General features: G+C 17.0%; 2 protein-coding genes and 3 pseudogenes across 2 annotated transcripts; 3 read left to right on the forward strand and 2 right to left on the reverse strand.

The window, feature by feature from the left end:
* The first annotated feature begins 13,046 nt into the window (after window positions 1-13,046).
* On the forward strand, window positions 13,047-14,188 carry LOC143154697 (cytochrome c oxidase subunit 1-like; annotated as a pseudogene).
* A 443-nt stretch (window positions 14,189-14,631) lies between these two features.
* Window positions 14,632-15,338, forward strand: LOC143154665 (cytochrome c oxidase subunit 2-like; annotated as a pseudogene).
* A 2,860-nt stretch (window positions 15,339-18,198) lies between these two features.
* On the reverse strand, window positions 18,199-19,858 carry LOC143154686 (NADH-ubiquinone oxidoreductase chain 5-like). Its single transcript, XM_076326637.1, has one exon. It carries the CDS (start codon window positions 19,280-19,282, stop codon window positions 18,707-18,709), a length of 576 nt encoding a protein of 191 aa, XP_076182752.1. The 5' UTR covers window positions 19,283-19,858; the 3' UTR covers window positions 18,199-18,706.
* A 386-nt stretch (window positions 19,859-20,244) lies between these two features.
* LOC143154698 (NADH-ubiquinone oxidoreductase chain 4-like) lies at window positions 20,245-22,223 on the reverse strand. Its single transcript, XM_076326642.1, has 5 exons — window positions 22,214-22,223; window positions 22,023-22,078; window positions 21,043-21,058; window positions 20,597-20,708; window positions 20,245-20,527 (listed from the first exon to the last, which is right to left on the reverse strand). Exons 1-5 carry the CDS (start codon window positions 22,221-22,223, stop codon window positions 20,245-20,247), a joined length of 477 nt encoding a protein of 158 aa, XP_076182757.1.
* On the forward strand, window positions 21,744-23,403 carry LOC143154678 (cytochrome b pseudogene; annotated as a pseudogene).
* The last annotated feature ends 922 nt before the right edge of the window (window positions 23,404-24,325 follow it).

Here is a 24,325-nt window from a genome sequence, read left to right on the forward strand (position 1 = left end):
TCAATATAACAGGATAAACTCCAACTCTTAATAAACTTAATATAATCATAAAATCAAATTCTAAAAAAATTACTTCACCCACCATAGGAATTAATATTCACAATATAAAAGATAAAACTAAAACTCTTACTGGACTAATAATATAAATACAATAATTAATTTTTTCCAAATAAAACATTTCTTTAAAAATTAATTTAATTATATCACTAAATGGTTGCAACAACCCTAAATAACCAACTTTTATCGGGCCTTTACGATATTGAATATATCCTAATAACTTACGCTCCAAAATTGACAAAAATGCAACACTTACTAAAACTATAACCATTATAATTAAATAAAAAATTAAATTATAAATTAAATAAATAAATCTTGAATTAATTATTATCTATATAATAACATATATTTAATTAAATTCTAAATTTAATGCACTAATTTGCTTAAATAATTTAAATTAATTTATTTAATTTAAATAAATTATTTAAAATATATGGTCCTTTCGTACAAATATATAAAATTTAATTATAGATAGAAACCGATCTGGCTTACACCGATCTGAACTCAAATCATGTAAGATATAAAAAGTCGAACAGACTTAATACTTAAACTCCTGCATTTAAATTTTATCTTAATTCAACATCGAGGTCGCAATCATTTTTATCAATATGATCTATCCAAAAATATTACGCTGTTATCCCTAAGGTAATTTTTTCTTTATTTTTAACTAAATATCTATTCATATAAAACAATAATTATTGATTTTAAAAATTAAAATTTATTAAATTTAATTATTTCCCCAACAAAATAAATTTAAATAAAATTCATAAAATTTATAAATATAATTTAAACTTATAAAATTCTATAGGGTCTTCTCGTCCCATAATTTAAACTAAGAATTTTCACTTAATATTTAAATTTATCATATATATATGAGACAGAAAATACCTCATCAACTCTTTCATACAAGTTTTCAATTAAAAAACTATTGATTATGCTACCTTTGTACAGTCAATATACTGCAGCCATTAAATAATTCATAGGGCAGAGCCGACTTTAAATTATATTCAAAAAGACATGTTTTTGTTAAACAGGTGGGTATTATATTTGCCAAATTCCTTATATATATATATATATATATATATACTTATAATCATTACCATACATTAACTACTAATTTTATCATTATAACTATTTTTCCATAATTTTAAAAAACTATTTTTTAAAAATTATCATTTTAAAATTAAATCAATATATTAAACTTTACAAATTATTAAATTTTCAACTTTAAAAACAAATTTTATGAACATAAATATAACAAATATATTATATTTTTAATAAATAATTTTAAATTAAAGATCACCCCATAATTTATTTATATTTATAAACTCTAAAATTATAAATTTTAAATAATTATTATAAATATATGAATTAAATTCATTTCAAAAATAACTAGATATCAATAAATTCGACTAACATATCACTTCTAATTAATTATTAAAAATTATTATGCAATATAAAAATATATAACTAATTAACTCCTTTATTTTCGAGATATTTATTATTTATAAATTTATTTAAATAAACCCTGATACAAAAGGTAAAAAAATTATTTTATTCTTCATATTTTAAAAAATTCTTTTACAATACTTTATTTATAAAATATTTTATTTATTCTAACAAAATATTACAACATAACAAATTTTTAATTACTTTTATTAATATAATATATACATTTAAAATAAATTCATTCAACCCTATTTATTTAATTAATTTAAATTTTTAACCGCAATTAACAATAATTATCTACAAAATAATTAAATATTTAAATTTTTACTAAAAACATTTTCCAATACTTTTACTTTGTTACGACTTACTCCACCATTAATGAAATTGACGGGCGATTTGTACACTAATTATATATTAATTCACAATTTTAAATTTAAAATTATTACTTTTAAATTCTTTATTTATAAATATTAAAATTTATTTTTTAAAAATTACATTTAATAAGACTCATAAATTCTTAAATAAGCTACATTTTGATTTGAATTCCTTTTATTTATTTATAACTAATATCCTAAATATAATTATTTCTTATATCCTAAAAACAACAATATATAAACATTTCATTTAAGTTTATCTTATAGTGGATTATCTATTAAAATACAAGTCCCTCTAAAAATTTAATTAGCCGCCAAAAATTTTAATTTTAAATGATTCACATTTACTTATCAATTATTTTATCTCAATTTTATAATAGGGTATCTAATCCTAGTTTATCCTTAAATTTTATAAAATCTATAAAATTTAATTTTAATTTATTAATTAATCATATTTCACCATAAATTAACTATTTTTATTAAATTTTTAATTTTATTAATTCATTTAAATTAATTTAAATTAATTCGCAAGTTTAGTATAACCGCTATTGCTGGCACTAAATTTATCCTTACTTTATTTTAATTTTTAGATAAAATTTACATTTATATCTAATATTAATTTTTAAATTTTTAAAACATTCAGTAAATTCTAACCTAAAAATTTATATAAAATTCATTAAAAAAATTAATTTTCAAACCAAAATTAAATTAATTAAAATTTTAATAAATAATCAATCTTTTTTTTGTAAAAAAAATATTTTCCTTAAACTAAAATTTTTACACCCTTTATAATTTTCCACAAATTTACATATAAATTTCAATTTATTTTTATTATTAATTCAATTTTCAATTCATTTCATTTCAAAAAATTTATATTTTTAATTACAATAATACAAACCAAATAAATAAAACTTATAAATATAATTTTATAAGTCCTTCAATCTTATAAGATAAATAAAACTTATAAATATAATTTTATAAGTTCTATTTTTCTTATAAGAAAAATAAAACTTATAAATTATATATTTATATATAATATATTTATATATATATATAAATATTAATATGTATTCATACCCTAATGTATATTAATAATTTAATTAATCAATTAAACCTTTACACCCAAATATATATATAATTATATATATATATATAAATAATTTACATAATACCATTATCTAAATATAGGTAATATATAATTATTTATATATATATAAATAATTTACATAATACCATTATTTAGATATAGGTAGAATATAATTATTTATGGAAAATAAAATAATTATTTATATTAAATTAACCTTTTCTTATCAACTAGATATTATATCTAGTTGATAATATCGCATAATTATATTATATAAATAATTACATATTTTCCTAATTACATTAATTCGATATTTTTTTTTTAAAAAAAAATAAAATATCTAATTAATTAGGTAAATATATAATTAAATTAATTAATAAAATTAATTATTTAATTATTAATAATTAAATTTTTAAAAAATAATTATGATTATATAAAGTTAATCTTAATGCAGGGGTTAAATTCCTCAAATAGTTAATTATTTATAAGCCATCTGATCGAATAATGTACCGTGGCTGTTAATGATTGAGATTCCATGACGTGCAGGTCATATCTCAATCTTAAGCCGATGCTTATTCAATAACATATTCAATAATAAATTAATACATCGAGATTAATTGACACATGAGGGTTTAAAAAATAATAGTAGATTCAATGTCCTCGGATATTAAAAAATTAATTTGAATAATTAAAGTAAATTTAATTTTATATTATAAAAATTAAAATTACTCTATCATTATTTAAATAATAATTAATTATATCTATTTAAATTTAAAAAATAATTATCTCTATAAACATAAAAATATTTATAAAATATTATTTTTATAAAATTATTAATATTTATTGAATAAATGATTTATATATTAATAAAGGTGAATATTAAATAAAATATATTTAATATTCAATTTAATCATACATTTTACTTATTACTCTTAATTACAATATATATATATATATACATAACAATTAAATTTATACTTTAACTTTTTAAAAATAAATTCTTCTTCTATAATTTAAATTAATTATTTTTTTTTAAAAAATGTATAAAAATTAACTTATTTTTTTATAAAAAATAATTAAAAATCAATTTTTTACAAAATTTAAGTTTTTTTACATTTTTTTAATAAATTTAAATTTTTAAAACTTCAATTTTTTTAATTTTAATAAAATTCAAAATTTTACGTACATATACACTTAAATATAATTTTATAAGTCCTTCAATCTTATAAGATAAATAAAACTTATAAATATAATTTTATAAGTCCTTCAATCTTATAAGATAAATAAAACTTATAAATATAATTTTATAAGTCCTTCAATCTTATAAGATAAATAAAACTTATAAATATAATTTTATAAGTCCTTCAATCTTATAAGATAAATAAAACTTATAAATATAATTTTATAAGTCCTTCAATCTTATAAGATAAATAAAACTTATAAATATAATTTTATAAGTCCTTCAATCTTATAAGATAAATAAAACCTATAAATATAATTTTATAAGTCCTTCAATCTTATAAGATAAATAAAACTTATAAATATAATTTTATAAGTTCTATTTTTCTTATAAGAAAAATAAAACTTATAAATTATATATTTATATATAATATATTTATATATATATATAAATATTAATATGTATTCATACCCTAATGTATATTAATAATTTAATTAATCAATTAAACCTTTACACCCAAATATATATATAATTATATATATATATATAAATAATTTACATAATACCATTATCTAAATATAGGTAATATATAATTATTTATATATATATAAATAATTTACATAATACCATTATTTAGATATAGGTAGAATATAATTATTTATGGAAAATAAAATAATTATTTATATTAAATTAACCTTTTCTTATCAACTAGATATTATATCTAGTTGATAATATCGCATAATTATATTATATAAATAATTACATATTTTCCTAATTACATTAATTCGATATTTTTTTTTTAAAAAAAAATAAAATATCTAATTAATTAGGTAAATATATAATTAAATTAATTAATAAAATTAATTATTTAATTATTAATAATTAAATTTTTAAAAAATAATTATGATTATATAAAGTTAATCTTAATGCAGGGGTTAAATTCCTCAAATAGTTAATTATTTATAAGCCATCTGATCGAATAATGTACCGTGGCTGTTAATGATTGAGATTCCATGACGTGCAGGTCATATCTCAATCTTAAGCCGATGCTTATTCAATAACATATTCAATAATAAATTAATACATCGAGATTAATTGACACATGAGGGTTTAAAAAATAATAGTAGATTCAATGTCCTCGGATATTAAAAAATTAATTTGAATAATTAAAGTAAATTTAATTTTATATTATAAAAATTAAAATTACTCTATCATTATTTAAATAATAATTAATTATATCTATTTAAATTTAAAAAATAATTATCTCTATAAACATAAAAATATTTATAAAATATTATTTTTATAAAATTATTAATATTTATTGAATAAATGATTTATATATTAATAAAGGTGAATATTAAATAAAATATATTTAATATTCAATTTAATCATACATTTTACTTATTACTCTTAATTACAATATATATATATATATACATAACAATTAAATTTATACTTTAACTTTTTAAAAATAAATTCTTCTTCTATAATTTAAATTAATTATTTTTTTTTAAAAAATGTATAAAAATTAACTTATTTTTTTATAAAAAATAATTAAAAATCAATTTTTTACAAAATTTAAGTTTTTTTACATTTTTTTAATAAATTTAAATTTTTAAAGCTTCAATTTTTTTAATTTTAATAAAATTCAAAATTTTACGTACATATACACTTAAATATAATTTTATAAGTCCTTCAATCTTATAAGATAAATAAAACTTATAAATATAATTTTATAAGTCCTTCAATCTTATAAGATAAATAAAACTTATAAATATAATTTTATAAGTCCTTCAATCTTATAAGATAAATAAAACTTATAAATATAATTTTATAAGTCCTTCAATCTTATAAGATAAATAAAACTTATAAATATAATTTTATAAGTCCTTCAATCTTATAAGATAAATAAAACTTATAAATATAATTTTATAAGTCCTTCAATCTTATAAGATAAATAAAACTTATAAATATAATTTTATAAGTCCTTCAATCTTATAAGATAAATAAAACTTATAAATATAATTTTATAAGTCCTTCAATCTTATAAGATAAATAAAACTTATAAATATAATTTTATAAGTCCTTCAATCTTATAAGATAAATAAAACTTATAAATATAATTTTATAAGTCCTTCAATCTTATAAGATAAATAAAACTTATAAATATAATTTTATAAGTCCTTCAATCTTATAAGATAAATAAAACTTATAAATATAATTTTATAAGTTCTATTTTTCTTATAAGAAAAATAAAACTTATAAATTATATATTTATATATAATATATTTATATATATATATAAATATTAATATGTATTCATACCCTAATGTATATTAATAATTTAATTAATCAATTAAACCTTTACACCCAAATATATATATAATTATATATATATATATAAATAATTTACATAATACCATTATCTAAATATAGGTAATATATAATTATTTATATATATATAAATAATTTACATAATACCATTATTTAGATATAGGTAGAATATAATTATTTATGGAAAATAAAATAATTATTTATATTAAATTAACCTTTTCTTATCAACTAGATATTATATCTAGTTGATAATATCGCATAATTATATTATATAAATAATTACATATTTTCCTAATTACATTAATTCGATATTTTTTTTTTAAAAAAAAATAAAATATCTAATTAATTAGGTAAATATATAATTAAATTAATTAATAAAATTAATTATTTAATTATTAATAATTAAATTTTTAAAAAATAATTATGATTATATAAAGTTAATCTTAATGCAGGGGTTAAATTCCTCAAATAGTTAATTATTTATAAGCCATCTGATCGAATAATGTACCGTGGCTGTTAATGATTGAGATTCCATGACGTGCAGGTCATATCTCAATCTTAAGCCGATGCTTATTCAATAACATATTCAATAATAAATTAATACATCGAGATTAATTGACACATGAGGGTTTAAAAAATAATAGTAGATTCAATGTCCTCGGATATTAAAAAATTAATTTGAATAATTAAAGTAAATTTAATTTTATATTATAAAAATTAAAATTACTCTATCATTATTTAAATAATAATTAATTATATCTATTTAAATTTAAAAAATAATTATCTCTATAAACATAAAAATATTTATAAAATATTATTTTTATAAAATTATTAATATTTATTGAATAAATGATTTATATATTAATAAAGGTGAATATTAAATAAAATATATTTAATATTCAATTTAATCATACATTTTACTTATTACTCTTAATTACAATATATATATATATATACATAACAATTAAATTTATACTTTAACTTTTTAAAAATAAATTCTTCTTCTATAATTTAAATTAATTATTTTTTTTTAAAAAATGTATAAAAATTAACTTATTTTTTTATAAAAAATAATTAAAAATCAATTTTTTACAAAATTTAAGTTTTTTTACATTTTTTTAATAAATTTAAATTTTTAAAGCTTCAATTTTTTTAATTTTAATAAAATTCAAAATTTTACGTACATATACACTTAAATATAATTTTATAAGTCCTTCAATCTTATAAGATAAATAAAACTTATAAATATAATTTTATAAGTCCTTCAATCTTATAAGATAAATAAAACTTATAAATATAATTTTATAAGTCCTTCAATCTTATAAGATAAATAAAACTTATAAATATAATTTTATAAGTCCTTCAATCTTATAAGATAAATAAAACTTATAAATATAATTTTATAAGTCCTTCAATCTTATAAGATAAATAAAACTTATAAATATAATTTTATAAGTCCTTCAATCTTATAAGATAAATAAAACTTATAAATATAATTTTATAAGTCCTTCAATCTTATAAGATAAATAAAACTTATAAATATAATTTTATAAGTCCTTCAATCTTATAAGATAAATAAAACTTATAAATATAATTTTATAAGTCCTTCAATCTTATAAGATAAATAAAACTTATAAATATAATTTTATAAGTCCTTCAATCTTATAAGATAAATAAAACTTATAAATATAATTTTATAAGTTCTATTTTTCTTATAAGAAAAATAAAACTTATAAATTATATATTTATATATAATATATTTATATATATATATAAATATTAATATGTATTCATACCCTAATGTATATTAATAATTTAATTAATCAATTAAACCTTTACACCCAAATATATATATAATTATATATATATATATAAATAATTTACATAATACCATTATCTAAATATAGGTAATATATAATTATTTATATATATATAAATAATTTACATAATACCATTATTTAGATATAGGTAGAATATAATTATTTATGGAAAATAAAATAATTATTTATATTAAATTAACCTTTTCTTATCAACTAGATATTATATCTAGTTGATAATATCGCATAATTATATTATATAAATAATTACATATTTTCCTAATTACATTAATTCGATATTTTTTTTTTAAAAAAAAATAAAATATCTAATTAATTAGGTAAATATATAATTAAATTAATTAATAAAATTAATTATTTAATTATTAATAATTAAATTTTTAAAAAATAATTATGATTATATAAAGTTAATCTTAATGCAGGGGTTAAATTCCTCAAATAGTTAATTATTTATAAGCCATCTGATCGAATAATGTACCGTGGCTGTTAATGATTGAGATTCCATGACGTGCAGGTCATATCTCAATCTTAAGCCGATGCTTATTCAATAACATATTCAATAATAAATTAATACATCGAGATTAATTGACACATGAGGGTTTAAAAAATAATAGTAGATTCAATGTCCTCGGATATTAAAAAATTAATTTGAATAATTAAAGTAAATTTAATTTTATATTATAAAAATTAAAATTACTCTATCATTATTTAAATAATAATTAATTATATCTATTTAAATTTAAAAAATAATTATCTCTATAAACATAAAAATATTTATAAAATATTATTTTTATAAAATTATTAATATTTATTGAATAAATGATTTATATATTAATAAAGGTGAATATTAAATAAAATATATTTAATATTCAATTTAATCATACATTTTACTTATTACTCTTAATTACAATATATATATATATATACATAACAATTAAATTTATACTTTAACTTTTTAAAAATAAATTCTTCTTCTATAATTTAAATTAATTATTTTTTTTTAAAAAATGTATAAAAATTAACTTATTTTTTTATAAAAAATAATTAAAAATCAATTTTTTACAAAATTTAAGTTTTTTTACATTTTTTTAATAAATTTAAATTTTTAAAGCTTCAATTTTTTTAATTTTAATAAAATTCAAAATTTTACGTACATATACACTTAAATATAATTTTATAAGTCCTTCAATCTTATAAGATAAATAAAACTTATAAATATAATTTTATAAGTCCTTCAATCTTATAAGATAAATAAAACTTATAAATATAATTTTATAAGTCCTTCAATCTTATAAGATAAATAAAACTTATAAATATAATTTTATAAGTCCTTCAATCTTATAAGATAAATAAAACTTATAAATATAATTTTATAAGTCCTTCAATCTTATAAGATAAATAAAACTTATAAATATAATTTTATAAGTCCTTCAATCTTATAAGATAAATAAAACTTATAAATATAATTTTATAAGTCCTTCAATCTTATAAGATAAATAAAACCTATAAATATAATTTTATAAGTCCTTCAATCTTATAAGATAAATAAAACTTATAAATATAATTTTATAAGTTCTATTTTTCTTATAAGAAAAATAAAACTTATAAATTATATATTTATATATAATATATTTATATATATATATAAATATTAATATGTATTCATACCCTAATGTATATTAATAATTTAATTAATCAATTAAACCTTTACACCCAAATATATATATAATTATATATATATATATAAATAATTTACATAATACCATTATCTAAATATAGGTAATATATAATTATTTATATATATATAAATAATTTACATAATACCATTATTTAGATATAGGTAGAATATAATTATTTATGGAAAATAAAATAATTATTTATATTAAATTAACCTTTTCTTATCAACTAGATATTATATCTAGTTGATAATATCGCATAATTATATTATATAAATAATTACATATTTTCCTAATTACATTAATTCGATATTTTTTTTTTAAAAAAAAATAAAATATCTAATTAATTAGGTAAATATATAATTAAATTAATTAATAAAATTAATTATTTAATTATTAATAATTAAATTTTTAAAAAATAATTATGATTATATAAAGTTAATCTTAATGCAGGGGTTAAATTCCTCAAATAGTTAATTATTTATAAGCCATCTGATCGAATAATGTACCGTGGCTGTTAATGATTGAGATTCCATGACGTGCAGGTCATATCTCAATCTTAAGCCGATGCTTATTCAATAACATATTCAATAATAAATTAATACATCGAGATTAATTGACACATGAGGGTTTAAAAAATAATAGTAGATTCAATGTCCTCGGATATTAAAAAATTAATTTGAATAATTAAAGTAAATTTAATTTTATATTATAAAAATTAAAATTACTCTATCATTATTTAAATAATAATTAATTATATCTATTTAAATTTAAAAAATAATTATCTCTATAAACATAAAAATATTTATAAAATATTATTTTTATAAAATTATTAATATTTATTGAATAAATGATTTATATATTAATAAAGGTGAATATTAAATAAAATATATTTAATATTCAATTTAATCATACATTTTACTTATTACTCTTAATTACAATATATATATATATATACATAACAATTAAATTTATACTTTAACTTTTTAAAAATAAATTCTTCTTCTATAATTTAAATTAATTATTTTTTTTAAAAAATATATAAAAATTAACTTATTTTTTTATAAAAAATAATTAAAAATCAATTTTTTACAAAATTTAAGTTTTTTTACATTTTTTTAATAAATTTAAATTTTTAAAGCTTCAATTTTTTTAATTTTAATAAAATTATAATTATTCATAATAATAACTATATTCATTAATAATTATAATTCTTTAAAATTCAAAATTTTACGTGCATATACACTTAAATATAATTTTATAAGTCCTTCAATCTTGTAAAATAAATAAAACTTATAAATATAATTTTATAAGTCCTTCAATCTTGTAAAATAAATAAAACTTATAAATATAATTTTATAAGTCCTTCAATCTTATAAGATAAATAAAACTTATAAAAATACACATACATATATATATATATATATATATACAAATATTTATACGTACATAAATACTCATCTTTATCCGGGTGTAAAGGTTTAATTGATTAATTAAATTATTAATATACATTAGGGTATGAATACATATTAATATTTATATAATTAAAGGTTTATTTGATTAATAAGCCATTAAAATTGTATTGAAATTTTATATAAAATAAAAATATTTGTTTAAACAAATTTTATATAAATAAGCTAAAAAAGCTATTAGACTCATACTCTGAAAATATAAATAATAATTATTTTATATAGTAACAATAATTCAAATTATATAATTATTTCATCAAAATAATCCTTTTACTCAGGCATATTACTTAAAAATTAATTAAACTAAATTAACTTTAAATTTTAATTATAATTAAAATTATTTTTAAATCTCAAAAATAATATATATATGCTTATTAAACTATCCTTTTATTATACTTTCCACATTCATTGCTTTATCTACTCAAAATTTATATATTTTATGATTCATAATAGAAATTATAACTGTAATAATTATTTGATCCATAACTAAATTAGACATTAAAACTTTAAATACATATCTTATATATTTTTTAATTTCAGTAGCTTCTAGAAGAATTTTATTTATATTATTTACTATAAACAATAATTTTCACAGAATTATAAATAAATCTAATTACTTACTTATAATAATCACACTTTTTTCACTTTTTATAAAAATTGGAATATATCCTTTAAATTTTTGATTTATTTCTTTAATTCATTCAATAAATTGAATTAATTTATTTTTTTTAATAACTTTAATAAAATTAGTCCCTATAATTATTATAGAATTCTTATTAAAATTAAATAATGAAATTTATTTTATTTGCCTAATTAACATAATTTTATCACCTATTATTTGTTTAAATAAAAAATCAATCAAAATAATTATAAGATACTCATCTATTATACAAACATCTATTATAATTATATTATTAATGATTAATAAAAATATATTTTTAGTGTATTTTATTCTTTATAGAATAATTACTTTAATTTTAATTTTTATATTTAAAACAATAGAAATTGATTCTTCCACTTTATTTAATATATTAACTTCCAATAAAATAAAAATTATTTTATACACTATAATTATTATTTATACAAATTTTCCTCCTATTACATTATTTATATTAAAATGAATAATTTTAGAAACATTAATAAATTCAAGATCAAAATTTATATTTATAATAATTATTTATCTTTTTACAAGATTAATCATATCATGAAATTATTTAAATATAACTTTATTATACTTTTTTCCTTCAATAAAATCAAAAATATATTTTAAAAATAATCTAAATTTACTAAATTATTCTTTATTTATAATTTTTTTAACATTTATAATAATATTTATAATATATTGATTATACTAATTTTTAACATAATTAAATATGTAATTTTAAATTTGCAATTTAAAATTTTCATTAAACTATAAAAATTAATATTAGAAAATTTAATTCATTTATAAATTTACAATTTACTCCTTTTATCAGGCATAATATTAATTATTATTATTAAGATTTTAAGTTATCTCAACTATTAAACTTCAAATTTAAAAATATAAACAAAATTATAAATCTTAATATATATTATAAAATGACTTTATTCAACAAATCACAAAAATATTGGAATATTATATTTTATTTCTGCTATATGATCCGGTATAATTGGATCTTCATTAAGAATATTAATTCGAATAGAATTAAGAAGGCCAGGAGCTTTAATTAACAATGATCAAACTTATAACTCAATTGTAACATCACATGCTTTTGTAATAATTTTTTTTATAGTAATACCATTTATAATCGGAGGATTTGGAAATTGAATAATCCCCTTAATAATTGGAGCCCCTGACATAGCATTCCCTCGTATAAATAATATAAGATTTTGATTAATCCCACCTTCTTTACTATTATTAATACTTAGAATATTTTTATTCCCAGGTTCAGGAACAGGATGAACAATTTATCCACCTCTTTCTTCAAATTTATATCATCCATCTTTATCTATAGATTTAACAATTTTTTCTCTACACATTGCAGGAATTTCCTCAATTATAGGATCAATTAATTTTATTGTTACAATCTTAAAAATAAAAAATTGTGGCTTAAAATTTGATCAAATACCTTTATTTGCTTGATCAGTACTAATTACTACAATTTTACTGCTTCTTTCTCTACCTGTACTAGCTGGAGCTATCACTATACTATTAACAGATCGAAATTTAAATACTTCTTTTTTTGACCCCACGGGAGGAGGAGATCCAATTTTATTTCAACATTTATTTTGATTTTTTGGACACCCTGAAGTTTACATTTTAATTTTACCTGGATTCGGATTAATTTCCCATATTATTTTTAATGAAAGAGGAAAAAAAGAAACTTTTGGAAATTTAGGCATAGTATATGCAATACTTGGTATTGGATTTTTAGGATTTATTGTATGAGCCCACCATATATTCACAGTGGGATTAGATGTAGATACACGAGCTTACTTTACTTCTGCAACAATAATTATTGCTATTCCAACAGGAATTAAAGTATTTAGATGACTAGCTACATATTACGGTTCAAAACTTATTATAAACCCTTCCATCATTTGATCATTTGGTTTTATTTTTTTATTTACTATAGGAGGATTAACAGGAATTATACTATCAAATTCATCAATTGACATCATATTACATGACACATACTATGTAGTAGCTCATTTTCATTATGTACTATCAATAGGTGCAGTATTTTCAATTATTGCTTCACTAATTCATTGATTCCCTTTATTCACAGGACTTTCATTAAATCGATTTTATTTAAAAACTCAATTTTATATAATATTTATTGGTGTCAATATAACTTTTTTCCCTCAACACTTTTTAGGTATAATAGGAATACCTCGTCGTTATTCAGACTATCCAGATTCTTACTACTGTTGAAATTTAATATCATCCATTGGATCAATAATCTCATTTATAAGAATAATTTTACTTTTATTTATTATTTTAGAAAGATTTTTAGCTAAACGTCTTACTATATTTAAATTTAATCAATCATCTCTCGAATGACTACAAACTTTTCCACCAAAAGATCATTCATTCCTTACTATACCCTTAATTATTAAAAATAAATTTTAATATGGCAGATTAGTGCAATGAATTTAAGATTCATTTATAAAATTTAATATTTTTATTAAAAATGTCTCATTGAAAAATAATTAATTTCCAAGACCCAAACTCTCCTTACGCCGACAATTTAAATCTTTTCCATAATTTTACTATAATTATATTAATTATAATTTCTTCCTTAACTTTAATAATTATACTAGACATTCTCTCAAATAAATTTATTAATCGATTCCTTTTAAAAAATCATCATATTGAAATTATTTGAACTTTATTACCTATAATTATTTTAGGAGTAATTGCAATTCCTTCCTTAAAAACTTTATATTTTATTGATGAATTATGAACACCTATTTATTTAACAATTAAATCAATTGGTCATCAATGATATTGATCTTATGAATATCCAGAATTCAATAACTTAAATTTTGATTCTTATATAGACAAAGACTTAAATAACATTTATATTTTTCGTCTTTTAGACGTCGATAATCGAATAATTATTCCTTCAAATACACCAATTCGTATACTTACAACATCAAATGACGTAATTCACTCATGAACTGTCCCTTCTCTAGGTCTAAAAATAGATTCAATCCCTGGTCGAATTAACCAAATAAATTTAATTACTAATCGACCTGGAGTATTTTTCGGCCAATGCTCTGAAATTTGCGGAGCTAATCATAGATTTATACCAATCGTTGTTGAAAGAACAAATTACCCCAATTTTATTAATTGAATCAATAACCAAAATTAATTTTACCTTAAATAATTAAATGTCATTAGATGTCTGATAAAAGAATTGATTTTTTAAATCAAATTATGGTAAAAATTACCTCTAATGATACTTTTAAATAAAAATTAGTTAAATTCCATAACATTAAATTGTCATTTTAAAATTATTAAAAATAATATTTTTATCAAAATAAAATTATTATAAATTTGATTTTTAGTCAAATGAAATTTAAACTTTATTATGAAAATATATATATATATATATATATATATATATTTTATACCACAAATAATACCCATTCAATGAACATGCTTATACTTAGTTATTTTACTTCTCTTACTATTAATACTTACAACCATATATTTTAATAATATAAATAAAATAATTAAATCATCCCCTAAAAAAAAAATTTTTTCAAACCCTTGATCAAATAAATGATAAATAATATGATACCAAATTTATTTTCTATTTTTGACCCATGTACAAGAAATAATTTATCATTAAACTGATTTAGATTAATTCTTCCATTTATTTTTATCCCAATAAAATTTTGAATTTTAAATTCACGATATCAAACATTTTGAAACTTATTTTTAAAATTTTTAAATTCAGAATTTAAAATCTTAACAAAAAAAAATTTTACAAGAAATCTACTAATATTTAACAGACTTATATTTATAATTTTATTTTTTAATTTTTTAGGATTATTCCCCTATATTTTTACTCCCTCCAGACATGTATCAATTAATTTATCTTTGTCATTATTTATATGAATTAGATTTATAATTTACGGATGAATAATTAATACTAAAAAAATATTTATTCATTTAGTCCCAATAAATACTCCTTTCATACTTATAAACTTTATAGTATTAATTGAAACAATTAGAAATATTATTCGACCTTGAACATTAACAATTCGATTAACAGCAAATATACTAGCAGGCCATCTTCTTTTATCTTTATTAGGTTCAACTATCAGAAAATTCTTAACATGAATCCCTTTTACAATTTTAATTCAAAATTTATTATTTATCTTAGAAATCTCAGTCTCATTAATCCAAATATATGTATTTATTATTTTATTAACTCTATATTTTAATGAATCAAACTATGAAAATATTTTCTCACCCTTTTCATATAGTTACTCCAAGTCCATGACCTTTAATTACTTCAATAAATATTATAAATTTATTTATTAGACTAATTTTATTCACAAATCTAAAACTTTTCTTATTACTAATAATTAATATATTTATATTAATTATTTGCTTATCCCTATGATGACGAGATATTATTCGAGAAAGAACATTCCAAGGATTTCATTCCCAATCAGTTCATTCTTTAATAAAAATAAGTATACTATTATTTATTATTTCTGAACTTTTCTTTTTTATTTCATTTTTCTGAACATACATCCATAACTCAATCTCTCCTAGAATTGAATTAGGTATAAACTGACCTCCTTTATCAATTAAAATATTAAACCCATTTGACATCCCTTTATTAAATTCTATCATTTTAATTTCTTCCGGATTCACATTGACCCTAAGACATAACTTTCTTTTAATAAAAAATAAATTATATAGAGAAATTTATCTTTTAGATACATGACTTTTAAGTGCAATTTTTATATACCTTCAATTTAATGAATATAAACAATCTTCATTTTCTATTAATGACGGAATTTTTGGTTCAATTTTTTATATATCTACAGGATTCCATGGCTTACATGTTTTAATTGGAGGTTTAATATTATTAATTTCCTTAATTCGAATAACTAAAAATCATTTCTCATCTATCCGTCATTTTAATTTTACAGCCTCTATTTGATACTGACACTTTGTAGATGTTGTATGATTATTTCTTTATTTAATAATTTATTGATGAATATATTAATAAATATAATAAAAATTATATTTAATTTATAATTAAATTTTTATTTAATTAAATATATTTAAAATGACTTACTTTTCTATTAAAATATTAATTATTTTAATTATCCCCTCAATTATTTTTTTAATCAATCATTTATTTTCAATAATTAATTTTAAAAACCGAGAAAAAATATCCCCTTTTGAATGTGGATTTGACCCATTATCAGAAAATCACTTGCCATTCTCTATTAATTTTTATTTAATTGCTTTAATCTTTTTAATTTTTGATATTGAAATTATACTAATTGTTCCAATAATCTCTATTTTAATTAAATTTTACAATTTAACCACTTTCTATACTTTTATTTCTATTATCTGAATCCTTTTATTAACCCTTTGATTAGAATGATACATAAATTTTTTAAAATGATATTTTAATTGAAACCAAAACTTGAGGTAAATTATTGTTAATAATTTCATTGAATTAAAATTTCCAATTAATTTAAATTATATATATATACATATATATATATAGTATAAAATAATATAATTAATTTCGAATTAATAGATTGATTATTTATCATATATATATATATTATAATCAATTTCAAATTAATAATTTAATTAATAAACATATATATATATATATATATATATATATATATGTATATATATAGTATAATATAATATAATTAATTTCCAATTAATAGCTTGATTAATAATCATATATATATATATATATATATATATATATATATATATATTATAAAATAATAAATTTATCTTTATATTGAAAATATAATATTTTTATAAACTATATAAATTGGATATTAGTTAAATTATAACATTTAATTTGCTGTTAAAAATTAATAAAAATAATAATTATATCTAAATTATTTAATTTTAAATAGAAATAAAATGATCCTACTCATTAAAAAAGAGTTAGAAATTCTTTTTAACTTATTTCTATCTAAAAATACAAATATGTATTATCCTAATATTTTCAATATTATGCTTTTTAAGCTATTTAAATATAAATTTAACAAATATATACCTACCACTAATAAAATATACCACTCCATCATATTAATTATATTAAATTTTACTCTTACAACAACTTTTCTTAATTTTATTAAATAAAAAATATTTAAACCATAAATTAACTCAACTCATCCTTTTTCTACACAAATTTCATATTTATAAACTATATCAAACAAATAACTATAAGAATTTTTAAACAAATAATTTAAATAAAACATTCTTATAATAAATTTTAATAATTTAACTAAATTAGAATTTAAACTAAATCTTTCACTAAAAATGTCTCCCAAATAATAACCAATAAAATATAATTTTATTACTATATACTTATCAAATCTCTCTACAGGAACAATATACACCCATATAAATATATTTAAAAATATTCATCCATAAAAAAATATAAATAATAATATCACAATCATAACTCTTAATATATAACTATTTTTACCTAAATTTACTAAAGCTATAAAATTTAATTCTTTACAAAATAAAACTCACTTAATTAATCGGATTCTATAACAAATAGTCAAAAATGTAGAAATATAAACAATCATTATTATAATTAAATTATATTTTTCTGCGAAAAAATATTCTAAAAATATGTCCTTAGAATAAAATCCAGATCTAAAAGGAAATCCTGCTAAATTCAATAAACATATAATTATAATTATTCTTTTTAAAGGAAAAATTTTAACTAACCCTCCATACTTTCGAATATCTTGATTTCCTATTATTCTATGAATAAAATCTCCTGCACATATAAATATATTTGATTTAAATAAAGCATGAACAACCAAATGAAAAAAAGCTAACTCTCGATACCCTAACCTTAAAATTATTAATATAAATCCTAATTGTCTTAAAGTAGAAAAAGCAATAATCTTTTTAAGATCATATTCAAAATTTGCTATTAATCCCGCTATTAATATAGTTAATCTAGAAATTAATGTCAAATAAAAATTTATATTATTAATTATAATTATTTTTCTATACCGAATTAATAAATAAACTCCTGCTGTAACCAAAGTCGAAGAATGAACTAAAGAAGAAATAGGAGTAGGCGCAGTCATCGCTGCAGGTAATCAAGAAGAAAAAGGTATTTGAGCTCTTTTAGTTATCCCACAAATTAACAATATTAAAATTATTAAATTCCTTATTTCATCTATTAATATATAACCCCAAGATCCTCTAATCGAAGTTAAACTAATTAATATTAATAAACACACATCACCCACTCGATTACACAAAACTGTTAACATACCTGAATTTATCGAAATAAAATTTTGATAAAAAATTACTAAACAAAATGAAATTAAACCTAATCCATCTCACCCAATTAAAATTCTTAAAATTCTAGGTCTAATAATTATAATACATATAGATAAAATAAACAATAATAATAAATGCTTATAACGATTAATATATTTGTCACCTTCTATATATCCAACACTATAAATTAAAATTATTGATGAAATTAATAAAACCACTCCCAAATATATCAAACCTATAAAATCTAAATAAATTAAAAAATTAAATTTCATTCTATTCAACACTATTAAATCTCATTCTATAAACAAATCAATTTTTATTACATAAAAATACAAACTTAAAAATATAAAACTTATTCTATTAAAAAATATTAAAACAAATCTGTATAAAAAAAAATTCACAATTTAAAATAATAATTCTACTATATCTTTGACTCCACAAATCAATATTTTTAATAAACTATTTAAATTTAATTACTAAATAACATTATATTTAAAAATATAAAATTTAAAGGAATTCAATGTATTAAAATTATTACATAATTAAGTACAGTAGGATTTCTTCTATAACTTTTGAAATAATTAATTTTTCCATGAAAAATATAAATAAATATGTATATAGAATACATAAAATTTAAAAAACATATAACTATAAATAAAACTACTAAAAATTTTAATCAATTAACTAAATTAACTAATAAAAATACTTCTCCTACTAAATTTAAAGAAATAGGAGCTGAACTATTAGAAACACAAAGTAAAAATCACATTAAACCTATTAATGAATATAAATTTAATAACCCTTTATTAATTAATAATAAACGTCTATTTGTTTTTTCATAAATTATATTTACTATATAAAATATTCCAGATGAACACAATCCATGAGAAATTATCAATACATATCTTCCAATCAAACCAACTTTTATACATCTATAGATACCTGCTACCAATAATCTTATATGAACTACTGACGAATAAGCTACTATAATTTTTAAATCAACTTGCCGTATACAAACTAATCTTAAAATAATACCACCAATTAATCTAAATATAATAATATATAATCCAAACTTAATTGAATTATATACAAAAATTATTAATATTCGTACTAACCCATAAGTTCCTAATTTTAATAAAATTGAAGCTAAAATTATTGATCCATAAACAGGAGCTTCAACATGAGCTTTTAATAACCACCCATGAAATATATACAATGGAATTTTAACTAAAAATATTATTATTATATAAACATAATAAATTATATTTAATTTTATTATAATTAACTCTATTATTATAAATTCAAGCCTATTAAAAACATCTTTTAATAAATAAATAAAAGAAATAAAAGGTAATGAAAATAATAAAGTATAATATATAAGATAAAACCCAGACATTAAACGAAATTCACTTTTCCCTCAAAAAATAATCAATATAAAAATTAATAAAAGCCTTGCTTCAAAATAAAAATAAAATCTTATTAAATTTATTCTAATAAATGTAAATATTAAAAATATAAATATTATAAATCTTACTAAAAAACATTTAATATCATTACACACAATTAAAAACACCAATCTAAAAATCCAAATAGTTAATATAACTAATATAAAATTTAAATAACACAAACCCAAAGAATTAAATAAAATTCTTCTTCATTCAATAAAACTATCATATGAAAACAAAATATTAAATATTAAAGTTATTATAAACAAATTTACACTCAAAATATAACTAAAATTTTGTTTAATAAATGTTAAAATTAAAATTAATATTGAATAAAATATAAATATTTTCATACCCTAATATATTTATAAAATAAACTTTTTGATTCCCATAAATTATATTAAAATTAATCATTAAAGATAAACCATACACACTTTCTCTAATCGAAAATACTATATAATACAAAAAAATTCATCTATTCTCTCTATTAACCTCATACACAAAAATAAATAATAAATTTATAACAATTAAAAATTCAATTCTAATTAATATTATTATAAAATAATCTTTAAACTTAAATAATAAAATTAAAACTATTATATATAATATAAATAAATAATTATTCCCTAAAAAACCTCCCCACTCTATTAAATTTATTAAAGACTAAAAAATAATTCTAATTTACAAAATTAACGTTTTAAATTAAACTACTTTAACTTAATAAAAATTTTCAAAAAAATTAAAATTTTAATATATTTAATCTCCAAAATTAATATTTTTCTTAAATTATTTTTTGAAATATGATAATAACAAAAATAAATTCTTTTTATATATTTACTTCTATAATTCTTACAATAATATTACTAATAATAATTATTTACCTAAAAAAAATTCACCCTGTAATTTATATATTAACATTTAACTTATTTTTAATTACAAATTTAATATTTATATACATATACTTAAATATTAACTTATTTATTTATATAATTTTTATTTCATTAACTGGCGGAATAATAATTATATTTTTATACTTTACCAGACTAATTGCCAAAACAAAATTTAAATTATACAATTTAAACAAATTTATCTATACATTTATATCAATTATCTCAATATGATGACTTATTAATATTACAAAATTTTCTTTAACTATTGAATCAACAAAAATTAATTTTGATTTTAAAATTTTTTACACTCCTTACTTAACATTAACAACTACATCAATTATTTACATATTTTTAATTTTATTAATATCAATAAATATCGCTACGATAAAAAATATACCTTTACGCATAATCAAATATTATGAAAATATCCCATAAATTTAACAATGAATTAATTAATTTAATTAATCACTCTTTAATAAAATTACCTACTCCCATAAATATTAATATATGATGAAACTTTGGATCCTTACTAGGTCTATATCTTTTAGTTCAAATTATTTCAGGACTCCTCCTATCAATACATTATTGCCCAAACATTTTCTTAGCTTTTGAAAGAATCAATCATATTATAAAAAATGTAAATTGAGGATGGCTAATCCGTTTTATTCATATAAATGGAGCTTCAATATATTTTTTATGCATATATATACACATTAGACGAGGCATTTATTATCATTCATTTAAATTTACTAAAGTATGAATAATAGGATTAATTATTTATCTTTTATCAATAGCCACAGCATTTTTAGGATATGTTTTACCATGAGGACAAATATCTTTTTGAGGAGCTACAGTAATTACTAATCTCCTTTCAGCAATTCCTTATATTGGTACAAGAATTGTCCAATGAATCTGAGGAGGTTTTTCAATTAATAATGCAACCTTAAATCGATTTTATTCACTTCATTTTATTCTCCCATTTGTCATCCTAACTATAATAATATTACACCTAATATTTCTTCATTCTACTGGAAGAAATAATCCCACAGGTCTTAACAGAAATTATTACAAAATTTCTTTCCACTCATTATTTTCTATCAAAGATAGATTAGGATTTATTATATTTATTTTTATAAATTTTATTATTATTATTAAATTTCCATTATTTCTTGGAGATCCAGATAATTTCACTCAAGCAAATCCTATAAATACTCCTATCCATATTAAACCTGAATGGTACTTCCTCTTTGCTTACTCAATTCTTCGAGGAATTCCTAATAAATTAGGAGGAGTAATTATATTACTTCTCTCAATTTTAATTTTAATAATTATACCACTTATACACCAAATTCATTTAGTATCATCAAGAAAATTTTATCCAATTAATCAAATTATATTTTGAACATTTATTAATCTATTTATTTTACTAACATGATTAGGAGCTCAACCAATTGAATACCCATTTACAACTTTAAACAAAATTACCTCAAGAATATATTTCATATATTTCATCACTACTCCTTTTATAAATTTATTGTGAGACAAACAATTACTAAAATTTTTTAATAAATAATTAATAAGCTAAAAGCATATATTTTGAAAATATAAATTAGAAATAATATTTTCTATTAATTTTAATATTTTCATACTAAATTACAGTCCCTAATAAATCTTTAACCCCAAAAACAAATAAAATATAAATTAAAGATAAAGATAAAAATCTTTTTCAACACATTCTCATTAAATTATCATATCGAATTCGAGGTAAAACCCCTCGAATTCAAATCATTAAACATATATGAAAAATATAGATAAACTTAAATATTACTGAATAATAATACCCCCCAAAAAATATTAAACTAACTATAAATCTTATAAATATAATATTTATATACTCAGATATAAAAATCAATACAAATAAACTTCTAAAATATTCAGTGTTAAATCCTGACACTAACTCTCTTTCACCCTCAATTAAATCAAAAGGTGTACGATTTAACTCAATCAATAAATTTATTATTAACATTAAATACAAAGGTATTAACATTCAAAAAAATCTCACTCCTTTTTGAAATTTTACCAAATCAATAAATGAATATCTTTCAATAAATATTATTAAAACAAACAATATTAAAAATAACCTTACCTCATAAGAAATAGACTGAGCAACTGAACGAATTGCCCCCAATAATGAATAATTTCTATTAGAAGATCACCCTATCAATATAACAGGATAAACTCCAACTCTTAATAAACTTAATATAATCATAAAATCAAATTCTAAAAAAATTACTTCACCCACCATAGGAATTAATATTCACAATATAAAAGATAAAACTAAAACTCTTACTGGACTAATAATATAAATACAATAATTAATTTTTTCCAAATAAAACATTTCTTTAAAAATTAATTTAATTATATCACTAAATGGTTGCAACAACCCTAAATAACCAACTTTTATCGGGCCTTTACGATATTGAATATATCCTAATAACTTACGCTCCAA

The sequence above is a fragment of the Ptiloglossa arizonensis genome, unplaced genomic scaffold (genome assembly GCF_051014685.1).
Source record: "Ptiloglossa arizonensis isolate GNS036 unplaced genomic scaffold, iyPtiAriz1_principal scaffold0969, whole genome shotgun sequence".
NCBI classification, from domain to species: domain Eukaryota; kingdom Metazoa; phylum Arthropoda; class Insecta; order Hymenoptera; family Colletidae; genus Ptiloglossa; species Ptiloglossa arizonensis.